Source organism: Callionymus lyra, chromosome 3 (genome assembly GCF_982586985.1).
Source record: "Callionymus lyra chromosome 3, fCalLyr1.hap1.1, whole genome shotgun sequence".
NCBI classification, from domain to species: Eukaryota; Metazoa; Chordata; class Actinopteri; order Syngnathiformes; family Callionymidae; genus Callionymus; species Callionymus lyra.
The window spans coordinates 18,718,181-18,738,083 of NC_141820.1; the positions used below are offsets into that span (position 1 = coordinate 18,718,181).

The 19,903-nt window shown below is 38.4% G+C and overlaps 1 protein-coding gene across 1 annotated transcript; it reads right to left on the reverse strand.

The window, feature by feature from the left end:
• Positions 1-1,129: 1,129 nt before the first annotated feature.
• Positions 1,130-15,805, reverse strand: LOC148083684 (basic helix-loop-helix ARNT-like protein 2). Its single transcript, XM_087785787.1, has 17 exons — positions 15,716-15,805; positions 9,366-9,477; positions 9,241-9,282; positions 9,128-9,169; positions 8,376-8,533; positions 8,200-8,285; positions 8,028-8,120; positions 6,736-6,850; positions 6,503-6,652; positions 5,455-5,689; positions 5,244-5,350; positions 3,813-3,963; positions 3,691-3,743; positions 3,519-3,618; positions 3,201-3,291; positions 2,982-3,075; positions 1,130-2,122 (listed from the first exon to the last, which is right to left on the reverse strand). Exons 1-17 carry the CDS (start codon positions 15,759-15,761, stop codon positions 1,965-1,967), a joined length of 1,833 nt encoding a protein of 610 aa, XP_087641913.1. The 5' UTR covers positions 15,762-15,805; the 3' UTR covers positions 1,130-1,964.
• Positions 15,806-19,903: the final 4,098 nt, after the last annotated feature.

The window sequence follows — 19,903 nt, forward strand, 5'->3', positions numbered from 1 at the left end:
TTTGGTGTAAGTTGTCCACGACCAGCTAACAAGCTAACATCATTGTTTTCGCTGTTGCTTAAAACTAAAGTTTTATGCAGGGCGTGTCCTAATGTTTTTTTTATAAAATGGAAACTTTCACCAAAAGTGAGTTTGCATCTCTGCTTCTGACTTTATTTCCTAAAAAAAAAAACCTTGTTGGGGCTCATAAGACATCAGAACTGATCGACAAACATGACAAACACACGCATATTTCCATGGTTATGCAAAAGTGACTCTCTGAGTGTTGTCGTGAAAGTGGCTACGTGTGCAAACGCTGCTGTATAAGTTGTGCAGGTGGACGGGCCGGCTTCCTATTACACATAGCTATCACTTCAAGCCTGGATATGAAAGTGACCCTGGGTTTCCACCGGACCCCGATTGCCTCTCATGACCACTCCTGTCAATCCCCACCGGATGCGTCTCTGCAGTGTTAATGTAAGAAAGATACTAAGTCTATCCATTAATAGAATCCATCGCTTGTCGGCTGTATCCGATACGGTACTTAAACAGTGCTTAAAGAATGAAAATGCACACTTTGTTCAAACATCTAAAACGATACTAAAATGATGCTAATATTGCATATGCGTGCATTAAACATGTTTTCGTTGCTACTGACTTTTTGTTGTTTTCTGTCAGTATTATTTGGGGGCTAAAATGTGTGTGATGTGGAGGGGCTTTGCCAGGTACGTTCTGCTCCAGTGAGAGAGTTTTGAATTCAAGTAGATGACATCAAGATCTCTAGAGTTTCACAGTCTACAGACCATTTATGTCTATAAATTAACTTGCTCTCACAGTGCTACAGGAGACCTAGGGAGCTATTGTTGGGTACAAAATGGCCGCCATGAACAGCTCTGTGTCTGGACTAATCAAGATTTAGAGTCGAGAACTGGTGTGTACTAACTACTCACTTATTATTACTGCAATAGCGTAAATAGGCTCGTCTTCTTTGTCTCATTCCAAGGAATGTTTTAAACTAAAGAAGCTATGTAGCTCAAATATTAAGCAAGTCACAGCCTTGAAAAATTGAAGGTCCAATATTTTTGGCCCTCTTTTATCATTTAGAAGCATCTGCGTCATTTTTCGTATTATTCGCGGTTTTGTATCTTATTTGTCTATTAAATTATTCTGCAGTATATAATGTAATAGTTTTATCAGCCCTGCAGTTTTTTGACATGGATACTGAGATGGTAAGTGTTTAGTTAAGTACAAGCACTTTTCCAAACGTTAAAGATTTCCACTAGGAAAAAAAAAGAAATTAAAATGTTTCACCAAAATGTGCATTATGGTTTTCGGTCCAGGTACAGAACCAAGTATGGGTACACATCCCCATGCAGAGACGTGGGCAGTGAGGATTGCCACATGTGCTACAATGGTTGTGTATCAGCTGCTAGGGCCAGAAGGCGAATCAGAGGCACCTGGTGGAAATTGGGGGTCGTTTCTGTAGATTCACAAATTCCTATCGAGAACAAGACTCGTAGCATGTGGTCAGGCAAAAAAAAAAACATTTCCTATGACTTGTCTACAACAGCCTTTGAAAAATCACAATATAAAAAGTCAAATTCAACATATGATAAATTAGAAACGTACATACAAGAGCATGAATTTTATCACTGCTTTTCACTGACGTTTAAAGTAGTTTCTTTAGCAGCACTGAACATTGCAGCAGTAGCGCCCCCCTCCCGTGGGGGCCTACCATCACTTGAGGAACACAGTCCAAGTGAATCTTTGTTAAAATCTTGCTTCAAGCCCGTCATAAGGATGTGTCACCGAGGAAGACACGGAATGAGACTCCTTGAACGTGTTCCCCTGTCTTTCCTTCCGGTAAAGGTCCAACATTCCCTACTTGTCTTGAAGCTACCTTAGGTGTTACTTGTCCGTGAAATGGCACTGAGGGAGGGTTTGAAATGTTTCTGCCGCCCCCTTTTTTTTTTTTTGTTCCTTTTCTAAAAAGGCCAATGTAAGTCCTCAAACTCGCCAGACTGACCCATGCTAGCATCCGTCTCCAGCAAGCTCATAATCACCGCCATGGCCGCCTCATCGCTGCTGAAGCTGCTCAGGCCCGGAACCACCATGTTTTCCAAGTCCAGGTGGGATGGCTCGTCTGCACCGCAAATACAAGTTCTGTCAATCGCAGTCTTTTCCAGGTCAATCAAACATAAAAAATTGAACATAAGTAGCTAGACATTGATTTCTGAGTCATCTGGGCTGAACCCGAGTTCATCTACGTGCCTTAATTTGACATGTAATCATTAAAATCAACACAAATGTCACTCATATTTTAAATAAACCAAAGCTAGTAGTGAGATAAAGCTTCATTTTTACCACATTAAAATACCACAGAAACCAATATACATAAAGGAGACAGGTTGAAAAGAGACGGAAGCCATAGCTTATAGGCTAACAATATACCATAGTTACATTTCCTGACTCTTAGAAAAGAAAAAACGTGATATTTTAAAGACTCTCAATCAGTCTGTGTCTGTATTTAGTCACTGGAGATAAAATCCAGTGTCAACAGAGGTCAATGTGAATAAAAGAAAGGGATGTCACAGGAGAAAAGAGAAGCTGAATAGAAAAAAAGAATAGAAAAGTCTGTAAAATAGACTTTAAGAAGTGCCCCTGAAGCTACATGGATAATTAAAAAAAGTAATATAAGATGTAAGTTTGGCATGTGGGAAGGTTTTGTTGAGTTGTATGACAGTCTTAGCTTTAAAACCAATACAGAGAAAAGTGCATATCCTGAAATGTGTCTCCACTAGCCTTTGCATTTTTTAATCATTTGTACTTTCAACATTTGTTTTTTGATATCCAATTTTCTACTTTTTACTTTGGCAAATTATATTTACCCCTTTTTTCTTTTAGAAAATGTAGAGCCACAAATTAAGATGAAATCTCAAAACTCAAAGGACATTTGAGGAAAAGTCTACACACAAAAAAAGTGGGTTTACATGTGGCAGTACCTGCACTTTCAGAAGTGGCACTGCTGGGGTCGACGGTCCTCGACTCAGAGTGGGACTGCGATGAACTCCCCGAGGCCTCCTCTCTGCTCGAAGTCTGCGAACATCAGATTTAATGAACATTCAAAGACCAGGGTTGATGAAATACAGTTGGAATACTAATTTCAATTTTGCAGTTTATCAAGCTGAAATAAACATGTTCTGGCTCGGTTGCCAACTTACGCTGGTGCTAGAGGTCTGGGAGACTGGCAGAGGCCTATCCTGGGCCACGGCAAAGGGACTTGAAGCACCACCTGATGGGGACGAGCTCATCCTAGAACAACACAAGCAACATTCTCAGAGATGTTTCATTGTCGTCGCGTAGCAGTGTCTTCGTGTCTCTAACTTCTGAGGTGATGTTGACGTCAGACAAACTATTTTCAAGTTTTTGTCGAGAGTCTTCTCTGGCGGTTACGGATTTCAGCAGAGAAGTTTGGGAGTAAAAAAAAGCCTTTTTGTCCTTTCATGTCAACTCTAAGGATGTTGAATTACAGTTCACACCTGTAGCAGTCGATAAACTCGTTGGCTATTTGGTTGCCGATGCTAGCGGCGTAAATCATGGTGCCCATGCTGCTGTTGAGGCCGGGGATTATGGGTGCTCCTATGACGGGAAACAATTGTCAACTTTTTTGAAAAAATTGAAACACATTTTTCCTTCGGCAGATATCCTCACCCTGAAGAGATTTGGAGCTGCCCGCCGCGTCCTCCTCCTTCTTGTGTCCCGGTCTGTAGCCACACAAGAGGAAATGAACGTCTCGCAGTCATCAGCGAAACAACCAACGTGACGATACTCACTGGACAACTCTGTTCAATGACACGATGAATTCTATTTCTTTGGTCCAAGGGTTTGTAAAACTAAACCACTGACTTTGGAGGGAAACGTAGGAGCCGTACTTCGATTTGAACCTGTAGTTCCGAGTCTCGATCTTCTGTTTACTGCGCAGGACTAAAGAGAAAAAAAAAAAAAAAAAGAAGTCCAGCAAATGTCAGGATAAAAAAGGAATAACAATTATTTTTACATTTTCCTATCTGGTTCTGAAACCAACCAACGATATCCAGTAACCTCTGCTCTTGGTACTGCTCCCTTTATTCCGTTGAATTCCCTTTTCACTGCCCGTCACATATTCAAATGGGTCACAGGGTTCAGACTGCACCTTCCAGTGGAGTCTGTGACCCCCATTTCTATTGGCCAGTAGGCTCTTAATCTTCTTTCAAGTTCAGTCAGTGCATGCCAGCCAGCAAAGCCCCTCCCCCAGCAAGTTAATGTGAGAACTCAATATTTGATATATATGTATACAATTACAGAAATAAATATGAATCTCAATTACATTTTCACAAAACATGTGCAAGTCGTAATCTCCAAATAAAATGTAAGATATTAAGTGGAGTATATATATACATTTTTGTTTTAGTTAAATATACATTATTAGCCTTGATAAAAAATAATAAATAATAACCATTTAGTATAGTTTTTTCAGAGTTCAATCAAATATGTTGTTTTTATGTCGTCATTCGTCAACGTGTATAGTTAAATATTGTTAATTATCGATTTTGTGAAACACTAGGAAACAACACTATATTAACTATTTATTTTAATTAATGAATTCAGTCAGCTCTGATTCAGGTTTACTGGGGATTTTTTTTCTAAATGGCTCTTTACATAATGAAGGTTGAAACTTAACTGGGTTAGATTACTGACAGAAAGAAGAAAACAATTACAAGATATTTTTCCTTTAAAGTAGTCAAATGTTTGTCATTTCCCTCAAAATATGTAAATGAAAATGAAGGGGAGTATTTCTCCATTTATTTTGAGAATGGTAACATATGACGAAATAATTTGGAATTAAGTATTTTTATAATGGCATAATAACACACATTCATTTTATAATTTTTTTTTTGTCCAGTCAATGAGATATTTTCTCAATGAATGAATCCCTAGACTATTGGTTGAAACTAGTCAACCAAATATACATCTAAATATAATTATCTTCAGTTGATGTTCCTTTTACATAGAAAGCCAGACAAAGTAAATATATCCCAATTAAAGCTGCACAAAAATAACCAACCAAAGTATTGCATAGTATAGCCCCTTCTAACTAACTTATCCTTCTTTTGACGCTTTCTCTTGGCAGTACTGATCTCTTCCGTTTTCTTTCATATTAATTCTGGTCAATAATTCTCTAGGATGTAACAAAATGTGTATCATTGACTCTCCTGTCGCCTCACCTTGCCTGTGTGTTTCTGCCATATGGTGCAGGTCATCTTGGTGGAAGTACTCGTAGCAAGACGTGCCGAGGATTTCCTGTGGCAAGTACCCAGTGATGGTCGTGGCCCTGGGAGGAAAACATGTGGGTTGGTTACACGGATTGGCAATCTGCTTTTCCTCCCTGCTGTCTCTCAATGTTCTGTCTTGAAATGATTAAACAGAGAAACTCACTGTTGGTCTACAAACGTAAACTTGCCGTCGATCGCACAACGCACAACAAACTCGGATGTTTTGGTGTTGACTTCTTTGGGCGGCTGGTGGGACGCGTGCGGTTGGATTCGACACAGAGTGACCAGGCAGGTCAGGTTGGGCGAGTCCTTGTCGCCCTCCAACTCCGAGTCCAACTGGCCGCTGGGCCAACTTCGCATGTAACCGGTGCAGTGGAGTGTACAGTAGTTGTAGCTGTCTGAGGGCAGACATCCCAGCCGAGAAGAACCCTTGTCAATAAATGTCTTTTACATAAAGTTATTAGCACATTTACGCTGCCTTAGACGCAACCTTTACAACCAGGAAGTAAAGAGTGTTTTCATGTGACAAATAACATGAAGCTAACTTTGATTTAGTCAGGAAGATGCTATAGAACATGTTGATAATATTGTCAACCATAGAACCTTCAATATAAAGGCATAACTCCTGCATAGTTTATATGAATGTTTCTGTTGAGCTAAATTAACAAGTAACCGCTAAGACGATGCTAATGTGGTTTAAGTATCTGTCATTTTAACTGTAATGTTTAACAAATAAATGGAAATGTTCTTCACAATAATTCAGCTTACGTTTATGTGAACAAGGTTTTAAAAGTATGTGACGATAAAAAAAGGAAAAAGATACCTGGAGTGCTAGTGATGTTTAGCTAGCATGTAGGAATGCTAGGAATGCTAGCTAAACAGGAAAAGTCTGTTTCTTATTTTCAATTAGCTAAATTGCGATTTTGATCAAAATTGTGGCTAAAACTATTTAAGAGTAAAGGATCTAATGTGAAAAGAATAAGTGATTTATGAAATATATGATCAGTGATATATGTGGGTGAATGTGTCAATTTAAAGACGTCAAATAAGAGAGAAATAAACTTGGTAGGTATGGTCAGAATTTATGGGAGGATGTATAAATAACTTACTTTAAGAACTTGACATTTTTAATCAAATCGAAAAACGACCAACATATGATTGTTCTTTAAATATATATTTTAAATTTTTGAAACTTCGTATGGATTAGATACCTTTCTTTTTGGAGACACTTGGAATCAAGCCTTTATCGTTGTGCTTCACAGGGTGTCGACAGTGCTTCATGCGGCAGAAGAAGGACCTCCGAGCTCCAGCGGAGAGATGTGTTTGTGTGATCTGTGTGTCTGTTGGAACCTGGACTCCTGCTGTGGAAAGATAAATAAAAAAAAAGATAACAATATTTGTCGGTAACAACGGCAAGAGAACGACTTGAAGCATAACGTCTTACTTGCAGCGTCGATGAGCCGCTGTCTTGGGTACAACTCTGACGACAGTTGCTCTTTGACTTTGTGGATGTCTTTGTGGTGGATGTAGTCAAATAAACTCTGGCCAGTCAGCTCTGCCTGTGATGGAGAGGTTTGTGTAATGAAATATTGAAGTATTGTTTCAATGACGAAGAAGAAGAGAAAGAAGAAGAAGAAGATTTAGGAGAAGAAGAAGGTGAACAAGAGGGAGATGAAGAAGGAGAAGAAGATGAAGATGAAGGAGAAGTACATTTAGGAGAAGAAGAAGGTAAAAGAGATGAAGATGAAGAAGGAGAAGAAGATAAGGATGAAGATGAAGGAGAAGGACATTTAGGAGAAGAAGAAGGTGAAAGAGAGGAAGTTGAAGAAGGAGAAGAAGATGAAGAAGATTTAGGAGAACAAGAAGGTGAAAGAGAGGAAGATGAAGAAGGAGAGAAAGATGAAGATGAAGATGAAGGAAAAGGAGATTTCGGAGAAGAAGAAGGTGAAAGAGAGGAAGATGAAGAAGGAGATGAAGATGAAGGAAAAGAAGATTTAGGAGAATAAGAAGGAGAACAAGATGAAGACGATTTAGGAGAACAAGAAGGTGAAAGAGAGGAAGATGAAGAAGGAGATGAAGATGAAGATGAAGGAAAAGAAGATTTATGAGCAGAAGAAGGTGAAAGAGAGATGGATGAAGAAGGAGATGAAGATGAAGATGGAGGAGAAGAAGATTTAGGAGAAGAAGAAGGTGAAAGAGAGGAAGATGAAGAAGGAGAAGAAGATGAAGATGAATGAGAAGAAGATTTAGGAGAAGAAGAACGTGAAAGAGAGGAAGATGAAGAAGGAGAAGAAGATGAACGAGAAGAAGATTTAGGAGAAGAAGAAGGTGAAAGAGAGGAAGATGAAGAAGGAGATGAAGATGAAAATGAAGGAAAATAAGATTTATGAGCAGAAGAAGGTGAAAGAGAGATAGATGAAGAAGGAGATGAAGATGAAGATGGAGGAGAAGAAGATTTAGGAGAAGAAGAAGGTGAAAGAGAGGAAGATGAAGAAGGAGAAGAAGATGAAGATGAACGAGGAGAAGATTTAGGAGAAGAAGAAGGTGAAAGAGAGGAAGATGAAGAAGGAGAAGAAGATGAAGATGAACGAGAAGAAGATTTAGGAGAAGAAGAAGGTGAAAGAGAGGAAGAAGAGGAAGATGAAGGTGAAAAAGAAGAATGAGCTGATGAAGGAGCAGATGAAGGAGAAGAAGAAAGAGAAAAAAGAGTAGAAGAAGAAGAAGAATATCACTCACCCTACTGATGTTAAGGATTTTGGACACAGACTCTGAGATGAAGATGATTTTGGCTCGATCACAACTGACTACTAACAAGAAACCGTCTGCTGCCTGCAAAGAAGATGAACAAAGATATTAAACGCTCGAGTTCATTGAGGCAACAAAATAAAGGTGAAGGTCGGACACTGACCCTGAGCAGGAGGTGCTGCAGGTCGTCATGAGGCAGGATTGAAGGCTTGTAGGTGGTGTCGGTGAAGACCGAGGCTCCTGTCCCCGCTGTTCATGAGAGGAGACCACAGTCACATTGGCTGAATTCTGACGATTATTATTTTTGGGGGTTTCGAGTTAAATGGAAAGAGTGTTTACATTTGAGGGCTTTGAGGTGATGCACAGCTTTCCGGAGCACAGTGAGTTTGTCGAGTTTACGAGCCATCGGCTGACACGCCGGGATCATGGCTGACAGCTCGTCGATGAGGTTGTTCATTTTGTCTCGCCGCCGCTTCTCAATCTGGCGGTGAGGTTCCCTGTGAAATGTATTTTCATTGTTATTATAGACACGATCACTCGTGATCTCAGGGAAAACTTAGGTACTTTTATTGAATTACAACAAGACAACATGAAAGCAGCTTTTACGTGAAAAAAATATGTTTTTCTTTATACATTCAAAGCTTGTGAGTCAGACCTGCTACTAACAAGTTTAATTAAGTATGGGGGATGTGGTGGCCCCCTAGTGGTAGGTTGAGTGAACTAGCGTGTGTTTACATTGTTTATATATCATCTTAAATATATTAGTCACAGACGATCTTGATCAATTCTGAAGCCCTACAAGATATTTATAGGAAAACAGTCAATTCTTTTTGACTCAAATAATTATTTCGCTTGTCTGCTTCCTTGATTTATCTGCCTTAAATAAGTTGTTTCTTAATTTATCATGCTGTATTTTAATTTTATTAAAGTGGTGGTGGGAGTGGGTTGGGTGTTTCCAAATATTCATTGTCTTTGTAAAATAGTTTCTGTCTTTTTTTTTTTGGCCAACAAAAACGTTTATAATTAGAACATTTAAAGGGAAAAGGAATTATCAGTTGCACACAGAAAAGATGTATAAAAAAAATGTTCACCTGAAACATTTCATTTTGATTTGCTGGTCATCTTTTTCAGACCTGAAATTGAAATAAACATCCTTTAACTGTGGTATCTACTGACAATTACAGAAGAAAAGTCTCGTCTATACCTGCTGAGGTCATCGTCTTCCATCTGGAAGTCCATACTCCCTCTGAAAGATCAAAAGGACATCTTTTTATTTCTGCAAAACAAGTGTTGAATTGTGAAACATTATCATTAGGTTATGTTACTTACTCGGACCTCTCCTCCATGTCGCCCTTCCTCTTCCTCGGCAGGTCGAAGGCAGACAGCGACGAACTCATGTGGCTCGAACCTTGACCCGGACTGTCCTCCCCTGCGTCTTGATCTGATCCCAGAGAGAAACAGAAGGCTTTTCACTTTTCTACTTCAGAATCAGAAACTTTCAGTGCCAGTGCTATAAACACATCATGGGGCTAGCTTGTGGTGGCGGAACAGAATAAAATAATTGAATAAGATAAAACCTAAAATAAGTAATAGAAAACAGAACCAAGCACAGAGACAACTTTTATCATGTGTCACTTTTGAATATTATAACACACAAACAACAATGTGAACAGTGTCAGCAAATACTTATTTTATATTACAGCGAGACTTTAGTTGAATTAATAAAAAATCAAGGACTTGATGAAAATGTGAAAATTTCATTTTAGGGTTAAATAAATCCTTGCTTCTTATTTATTTTTTTAATCTGAAAATCTGTTTCAAGTCCTACTGAAGCAGTTACAAACACAAACTGGTTATTGATTAAATTAGATAATAAAATGTATGAATATAACTGAATTTATTTTTATTTAGATTCATGATTTCATTCAACTTTATATGTGTTATTTTAGAGTTCTGACCATGTTTAAAGGGGGAAAATCAAGTTGTATTTTCGTTTAGTTCTCAATTCTAACACATATACTCTTTTTTTTTTAACTAACCCGCAGAGATTATCTAATCTAATTTAATCTATTAACTAATCTCGTCAAAAGGGACAAACGCACTCCCTAATAGCACATTTTTAAACCACTCTAAATCTGTAAAATGTAAATTAATCTTGGACATCTGTACGTAATTGTCTTCTTGATCTTCTGTGGAATTTGAGACATTTAATTGTAGACTGTAACGAAACTCAAACCAGCAAAAAATGTTTTCAAAAGGTCAGGTGCACTTCATGTCCCATAACACTTTGCGGTATTAGTAATTATCATTTAACTATTAGACTACAAGAAATGTGACTTTTACATGCCGTGCGATAACTTAAGTGTCACTGCGGTATTTCATTTTCAATACAGAACTATGCCATGAATACAGTGTTTTCATGTATCTAGAAGAGAAGAACACTGAGCGGCCGCTAGATGGCGCCAGACGTCCAGCACTGAGCTGTTGTTACGCGGTGATGCAACAGTGACCCAGTTCTCTCTCGAGGACTCCCGTGCTTTAAATTGTGACATCCTTTAGGCCAGAAGCGGGAGAAAACATTCTGCCCGCACAGAAACTGTAGATCATGAATCTTTTTCCTTTTTGTGGACCGATAAGTTATATTGTTGCTCTTTCGTTTTTATTCAGAATTGTTTAATCATTTTTTAAATTGCAGAATCAGAAGCTTGTATTGCCAGTGTAGCATTCTTTTTTTGTTTGGTGTCATATAACAATGAGAAATCCACAAAAATAAGAAATGGAAAAATATTTGTGATACACATATCCAAAAAAATTGAATGTATTTGTCGAAACGAATTGTTTTTTAACTTACATTTATTTACCTACATGTATGTATACTATTCATTAAAATTCAAACCATACTTACACTACTACTACTATGGTTCTTTTTTTTTACTGTTATTAATCAGCATATTTAACAAAAAAAACAGATTCAACTACACCATAAACAAGCTTAGAAATACATATATTTCTAAGTATTACAGTCACACAAGCTTAAAAAAAACACGTGTTTAACTAGAATAGAATAGAAACTAGAATAGAATAGAAACTACACTTTTAACCACCAGATTTACAGTTATTTCCATAACCTGTGCAAAGTTGTCTTCCCCTTCTTAACATTCATTCACGTCCACTACTGAAAGGAGTTTCACAAAAGAGATTTGACTCTTTGCAAGCGGCATAAAATTGATGAGCTGTTTGAAATTCAGTTTGCTGTGGGTCATCAGTGACGTATGTGTGGAATGCGTGAGCAAACACTTTCCGCCGCTCCCTCCCCGTCGGCCGCTCACACTGTTTTTCCTGTTTCCTCTATGACAGCAAACGTCTCCTTGGTGACCAGAATAGAGCCTTTGAAGTCCTGGGAGACTCACAGAGAACTGACTCGTGATCAGTCCAACGACGAGCTCAGCGAGGCAGTGACCGAGCAACATGAAGACTGACCAATGAAGGGTGCACACACACACACACACACACACACATTTGCCCATTGGTCACTTTTTTTTAAGCATTTTTTTTATTGTACAGAGAATTTTTCTGGTGAAAGCACAGACTGAATACATTTTGTCGTTGAACACTTATGTCCATAAAATTGTACAAAACATCTCTGAGGAGTTTACGAAAATGTTTTAAAGGTGCAGTGTGTAATTTAACTCACTATTCTGTACTAAGACTTTTATTTTTCTTTAATCTATGGTTTTGTGCTACTTCATTCAGGTAGTAAGTTTAAATGTATATCTTGTATTTAGAAAGATTTTTGATCAACTTTATTTTTTTGAGTAGAAAAATATAGTTTGTTTTTATGATAATATTGACCTCACACACAACAAAAGAAAAAAGTATAGATATTGTTTATAGTTTGAGTTTTTATTTTTATGTTTCCCTGTTTTCTGATATTGACCCTTATATGGAGTTTGGCAATAGTTTCCACAAATTATGGATAAATAATACTGTAATTATAACAATTATGTTTTGTAAGTATGATGTTTTAATTGTATATTTCTACCCACATTAGCCTATTACCTTAATGGCAGTGGTACGTAATAGTATTGAATAAAATTAGGCATTATATTTGTATGTACAATACTGGTGTGAGCAGTTCAGTAATAACACTAATTATTTTTAAACTGTTAAAATTGTTCTGTGACGTATATTTTGAATCACTGTACTATTAGTTGAACAACAAGACCTAAATGAGCTGAAAACGTTTCTTCTCGTCTCAATGTTTGTGCCGAAAAGATCGAGTAACGACAACGTTAAGTTACAAAATTATATTCGAACTTGAATCCAAAAGAAAAGTAATATTTTCCTTTTGTCTGCTTTCACGTTTGGCAATGAACTCTCTAACCCCGAGCCGTGAAACGTGTTCTCTGGATCTCTTATCTCTCTCAAGTCCCTGCAAGTCTGAGCCTTCATTGAACGTGATATTGTGCAAAACTCTATTGTGTTGCTGTCGCTGCACGTGCGCATATTCCTCGACACACACACACACCCTTTAATTACGCTTGTGCGTCGGCGGCGGTGGATTCTTTATGTTAGTTTCCGTGTTCTATTGGTCGAGGCCTCCGTCGATGATGTCACGGACACTGTTCGTTCGCTGCGCTGGGAATGTAAAGCTTAAGCCCCCGGAGAACAGAGTGTTCTGGGTTATTCCTGGTGACACAGGTGTGTCTCAAGGGTTAATGTATCATGAGCTTGGATCACGTAAATGCTTTGAATTGTTACATTTTCTCAATGTGATTATGGGTTTGAGTGATTGTTTACGTTAATTGTTTGTTTTTGCCCTTCAGTTCCGCCCGAGTGGACGTGTGACTCACTTGACCAGGAACCTCCTCGTTCATATTAAACAACACAACGCTGACTCACAACGGTTACGCACGTCAACGTCACAATGCAGAGTTGAAGGATGCACGTGAGCGTCTGGGATTGACGCTGGGATTTTGTTTGATAACGCTGTTGCCGGTTTGATGTTCACACGACTGAAGTAAAGTCCTATCATCAACCCTCACTGTACGTTCAACGGAAAGTAACAGAGAGACGGAAGATAAATTTGACTTCCTTGGACTCAGCTACCTAGATCTAAGGTCTCCATAATTAACAATATTCATCTTTTATAGTGTATTGATAGATAATAACAGTCTAAAAAAGTTGATAACATCATGTGTTGGTCACATTATACATTAATACCGAAGCTAGCAAACCAACTGTAAAAACCAGAAACAAGCGCCTCATTGAGGAGCCTGAGAAGGAGCCTATTTATCGGCCTCACCTTACAGATGAGCACCTGAAACTGGTTCCCACGATAAACTGTACCGTGGTGTGAAAAATGTCGGCGACCCTCGATGTCTCGATTGAGACGAGAGGCGGCGGACGAGTCGGACTCCTGTGCAGGTGAACGTCCGTCACCTTTTCCCCTGAATTTTACCGCTGACTTTGGAAGCCATCAATCTGGAGTCGGACAGAAAGAATCTCAGATATGAAGGGCTAGCGGTTGAAGCAGAGGATCAGGTCTGCAAAGCATATGTGGGGTCGACTAAAAGTGGGGCGTACCAAATGAAGTTTGGAATTGGAGGTCGGGAAGAACATTGTCAAGGAGCTTGGAGCTCCAGCTAGAGGTAGAGACCACCTGAGGAACACATGGAGCCAAACATACTCCAGTTCTGACCCGCCTAACTCAGGATATAAGGCTGATCAGAGACAATGATGATGAAGAACCACACATGAAGAACCCTGATCGTAAACACGACGGATCCAAACACTCTTATTTACAGGTTACTTTAGTTCACGGGTCATAGTTTTAACATAAAAAAGTCACATGACAGAGACTTTATGAAGCCTTTGCATTGAGTTTAACAGTTAATGTTGACTCCAGCTGCGCTGTTTACATTTATATCACATCTTTGAACCAATAATCTTGTACTAAAATCTTGTTTTACGGGACAAACACCCGACAAAATGGACCAGGAGATTTTTTTAAAAATTTAAATATGGTCAAAATATTCACTCAAATTATTTTAGCGGCAAATAATATTCAGAAAAAGGACACAGGAAAAGGAAAATAATTGATAAACAAAGAACTCAAGGAAGTTGTATTAAGATTTAATACAATACAACAGATAGTAACATTTTTTCTACATGCAGATCACTCTGACATCATGAGGGCCACAAAAACACAGTCAATGTACGTACAATAGTAATAACAACTCCATTGACTAACCCTGAAGCACGTGGTGTTGGTGTGTGTGTGTGGGGGGGGGGGGGGGGGGGGGTGTGTGTGTGTGTGTGTGTGTTCGTGTATTTCAGAAGTTGAAACGATTTGTGTGTTTCACTTGTTGTGTTACACTAAAAAACGTGTCGATTTGAGCATTAAACAGGTGAACAAACGACTTTTAAACACACGGGATTCATGGCAACATGACAAAGGCCTCACGCCTGTCCCGCGAGCACGCGCGACGCACTCGGATGACGATAAACTTGTTCATTAAATTAAGATTACAATTAATAACAATTAATACAATAACAACTGTTTAGCATATACACGGGATTTAATCCCGCGTAAACACAATTATTTAGGAGCTTTTCTTTAATTTCAAATAAAACACTTGACATGTAGAAAATATAATAGTTTGTCATGAATTGCGTCTTTATATTGCAGAGATCGCAATAGTGTTGAACGTATCGTGAACCCACTGTGGTAACAAATAAACACTTTTATTTTTATCAAGTTTATGAACAGCCTGTCGCGGGTCTAACCCTCTCGGACCCGCGTCATTTTTTTTGTTATTCCGTACATTTTTATACCACTTCCTGAAAACTTGTAATTGAACTCATGACTTGAACTCATGAATTAATGTAATGTAACTATACTATAACTATGTACCATGTAAAGGAAGAGTGTGTGTTTTTTTAAGTACCAAAACGACCTAGAGCTGCTTTAATATATTAGTTTCATTAAAAAAAATTATTGATTGAAAATGTTTTTTAATGTATTTTCTACTATTAAAGATAGATCAAAAACATTTAAATATACGTTTAAGGCGCTTGAGTATTATTTAAAAAAAACTCGGACGCCGCGGTGGAGCGAGCGAGCCGCCGAGGTTTTCCGCCGAGCAGGAGCGAGCAGCCCCCCCTGCTGGAGGATCACGGAAACTGCTGCTCCACTGATCCACTGACCCACTTATAAAAGATGCCAGCGAATCACGTGACCGACTCAGACGCGATTTCTTCAAGGTTAAAACCAAAAATAAATGTATCCCATTAAACGCATCATCGGATGATTTATTTCAAATAAAAAATGGAAGTTTTAAGAATATATATATTTGTTGTTGAGTCGCAGCGGTCGTCATAGTTACGGTCACGCGAGCGCTCGTTTTTCCTGGTACGACGGCGGGTGCAGTTGCTGCGCGCGCATCCCCGCCGTGGATTCTGGACCCACCGCGATTACTTTAAAATGTCCTGCAGTTGTTTTTTTGTATCCACTTTAATCAAATAGTTGTTATTTTTTTATCCCGCATGAGAGTGAACTCTTGGAAATAAAAAAAAAATTCAAATTAAAAATTTAAAAAAGTCCACCAAACTATGTCGCTTCTAAAAAGAAAGCCGAGGGTAGAGGATGAGAAGTGATGGAGGACAAATGCCCTTACCTGCCATTCTGGCCGCTGCCGAGCCATCGGAGCCGCAGGCGGACATGCCTGAGGAGAGGAGGCTGCAGAGCTCCGCGGCTCATGTGGAGCCACCAGCTGGAGTAGTAGAGCTCAGAGCCGGGACTTGTATAATTGACTTCATTTTTCTTCACCCTTCCCCTCCCGCAAATACTTTTTTTTCACAAAGGAGGCGGGCTAGTCGGGAGGGGAGTGTGTGTGTGTGTGTGTGTGTGTGGTGGGAGGGGGGGGCAGAAACGTGAGGGATCGAACCAGTCACGTCCTTTAGGAAACGAGAAGAAGGAGATGAAGCTTGTCTCCTCCCTCGTCGCCTTGTAGGTTCATTCATGCCGGAGTTCAGTCACAAGGACAGCTGGAGCCTGAGATCACATTCTGGGAAGTAGAGTTCTAGGGAAATTCTTTTCCAGGTTATTCAAAGTTACACTAGTATTCCCAAAAGTTGGAATATTATTTTTAATTATTTAGCTTACATTTTAATATTTTATATCATTTATATTAATATTTAACGAACGATATTAACATTAAACCAATACACTATATTATCATGTGCGCAATAGTTTCTGATGATACTTAAGTTTATCAATTTATATCACGATGAATCACAATAGCACACCATTTAAAACACGTGTTGAATTGTACGATTTGAAAAATAAAATAATAAAAAAAAAAAACAATACAACTTTATCGATGTCGTTTAAAGTGTGATTATACAAAACGGTATTTTTGTGACCTGGAAATTGTCCCTCACTCGTCTTCCTCTATGAAATCAAAGATCGTAGAAGGAGCGCTCACTCTGTCTTTGTAGGCAACACTCCATGCCTACGAGTAAAATGAAGCTCTTTACTGGATCTTGTCCAATTCAACTGCTCTTTTTTTTTTAATGCTTTTTTTTCCTTTTTCCTAGAACTAAAGATGAAATATGAGGGAAATAAAAGGGGCAATGATGTCATTGCTTTAAACCTTTCAACATCCTCCATATGCACTTTGTGTTTGTTTCGAAAACATTGAAAAATAAAAAATAAAATTATGTGAGACTTATTCTACCAGCATATAGAACATTATTGTAATACTTTCTTTTATTTGTATTTTCTCTGTAACACAAGTGTAGGATAAAAGTGTTATATTAATGAGTGTTTGTGTCACATCCTCATAAGGTCCGATAGGTTCACCATAAAATGTTAATTTAGAGGGAAGATTGACTTTTAACCGAAAAAGAAGCCCTTCAGCATTATATGACTAAAATAACCGATTTTGGTTTCTGAGGAGAGTTGATGATTCTGGAAGTCTATGCTCAGAGGGTTGCGTGTCGAAGTGCAGTAAAAAAAGGGCGATTATAAGGTTTCTTTAAAGCTTTAAAAGTCCATGCAATGAGCAGCACACGCCACTTAAAGAATGCAGACTCATGTCGTTTGGCTTAAATGAGCTTAAGAACCTAATTTGGTTTGTGTCGCGCCTCGTTGAATTTTCCGACTCACTTTATGTGGCTTTCATTCGTTGTCTACCGGGGTCGGGGTCGGGGTCGCAGGGAGAGACTGGAGCCTATCCCAGTATCACAGGGCGAGAGGCAGGGGACACCCTGGACAGGACGCCAGTCTTTCACAGGGCACACAAAGACAAGACAACCATTCACACACGCTCTCATACCTATGGACAATTTCCCAAAGTCCTCAATCAACCTCTGTATGTTTTTTGGACTGTGGGAGGAAACCGGAGTGCCCGGAGTAAACCCAACACGGGGAGAACATACACACTTCACACAAAAATGTTGTCTCTTTTAAAAGTTAAATATCATTTCATTCAAGCTGAGATAGTTTAATGAAGTTACTTTTTCTTTCTTTCTTTTTTTTACCATTGATTATAGGTGACTAGTACTAGTCCAATGGTTTGATACCTGCTTCCATTTAACTATAGTTTACAAAATAAACTTATTCTAATTCGAGCAACAACACTAAGGAATTTCATCAACAACAGAATAACTAGACAGTATCAGGGTTCCCCTTTTATTGCCCGATTTAAGGTAATTTATCTTTTCTAGGGGCGAATAAAACCAATTAAATATATATTTGATAGAACATGTGTTTTTTAAATTGATCTGACGGTTAAAATCGGTAGCATTTGTGTCACGTTTCCAACGCGATGATGTCATTGGGCATGTTAACCGAGCGAGAGAGCGAGAGCTCACCTCGTGCGGAGACGATCTTGGTCCCTCACCTACATAGTGTAATTTGAGACCTTTGCACGAGACTTTATGTAAGAGCGACGGGTGCACGTGCCGCCCAGAAACGTGTTGACCTATATATTATATAACTTGAGCGTCACGTGGCGACAGTTGATTCGTTAACCCATTTTAAGCGTCTGTGTGGAGAAAGTTCGTGTCACAGGAAGAGCGAGCGAAACATTGTCTTTTTTGCTCGAGATTCACTTCAAGACACATGGGATTCTTTATGTTCGGGACACACACGGATCACGGATCAATTGGGTCATAGATTCTAAATAATATGTTTTAATGTGTGTATGGTTATGTTTCAAACCGTGTTTATGATCCCATTATTATTATGTTGAAATTCTTAGAGAGATGTTTCCCCAGTTTTATAGTTCGATGGTCAGATTCAAAAACAATTTAATATCAAATGTTGATTAAAAATAAGGAGTACAATGAATAGTTTTTAGCATCATTTAAACAACAATTGATACCTTTTCTACGTCTTACTTCAATCTGTGCTATCTCAGGTCTTGGTGGGGGACAGGGTGTCACTATCAAAGGTCACTATCAGCATCCTTCTCGTAATCTGCATCAAAACATTCCACTGGAACCTGGTGGATTATTTACAGCCCTCAGTGTACACATGGAATGTCCCTAAAGAGACCAGTACATATTCAATGAGACGCCAACAAAAGTACTTTTGTCATTACATGTGTACTGCGAGCATCATGATATCGAACTGGAGTTCTAAGCATTTATATAAATTATATATTATTGGCATTTCTTCGGGTCTTCTGTGTCATGTATTGTTCTTTAACTGATATTATTGCCTAATATTCATCGATATAATTTGAAGTTTTTAGCATTGATCATACGATTGATAGCAGTGAGCTTCGTGGGACAGTAGGTGGCACTAGAGATCCAGAACCTGCTCACACAACACGCACAGTAGGAAACTTTCATGAAATGACTACAATAAAAAAATATCTTTTAGTAGGTAAGAATAAATATTAAAAAATGTAAAAAAAAAACTAAAAAAACTCATGGTTGACTCAGAGTTTAAGAGAACAAGTGGTGTTTTCGGGCTGTGGAGGAAACCAGGGTGTCCAGAGGAAACGTGTTGGTGACATACTTCAGTGAAATGTTAAATTCAGGACAACATTTTCGCCTCTGCAAACAAAGTGATCGTGCTGCTGTCGGCTTTTTCTCTAACCCACTTTCCAAATAGGATGGAATAAAGTTCATAACAAGTTCATCACAAAGGAAGGGTTTTAAAGAATGAGATCGAACCATATCAGCTGTTGTTGCCAGGAAGAAAAAAGAGGAAACAACAAATGTTGACTGAAGCATCTACTGAAGGCTTAAACTGATAATTAATAACCTGATAATCTCTTAAAAAAACAATTAGCTGTCCTAGTTATGAAGACAAGTTTGAAAAAAAAAGAAATAACATCGTAAATGTAATGCTTTGCTTTCCTATAAACAAGTTACACATACAATACATTTAAATAACTTTTCTGGACTCTTTGTCGGAAAGAAGTATAACCATAGTTGAATTCTACCTTTATTGCACATTTGCTTTCGGATCAATAAAGGACTAACTGTTCGGTACTTACCTGAGAAAAAGGAGGGTCAATAATGATTAAATAGATAAAAAAAATATTTTTAAATTCAAGTTCAATTCAAATCAAATAGATCTTGTATATTTGCAAACATACTTTAGCTTTTCTCTTTATTCCTGCATATAAAACGACCTGTTAACACATTTCATCCCAAACTCAACGTATCAAAATGTACCAATTAAAAAAGTGGTTGAAATAAATACCTATAACTATCGTAAACAGTCAGGGAACCATGTTAAAAAAAACAAGCGCGCCCTCTAGCGGCAATACTGGAGAAGAGCCATGAAAGTTGGCTGACTTATTAAAATCCGTATTAGAATTTTTAATACGGTGATGCTGAGACAC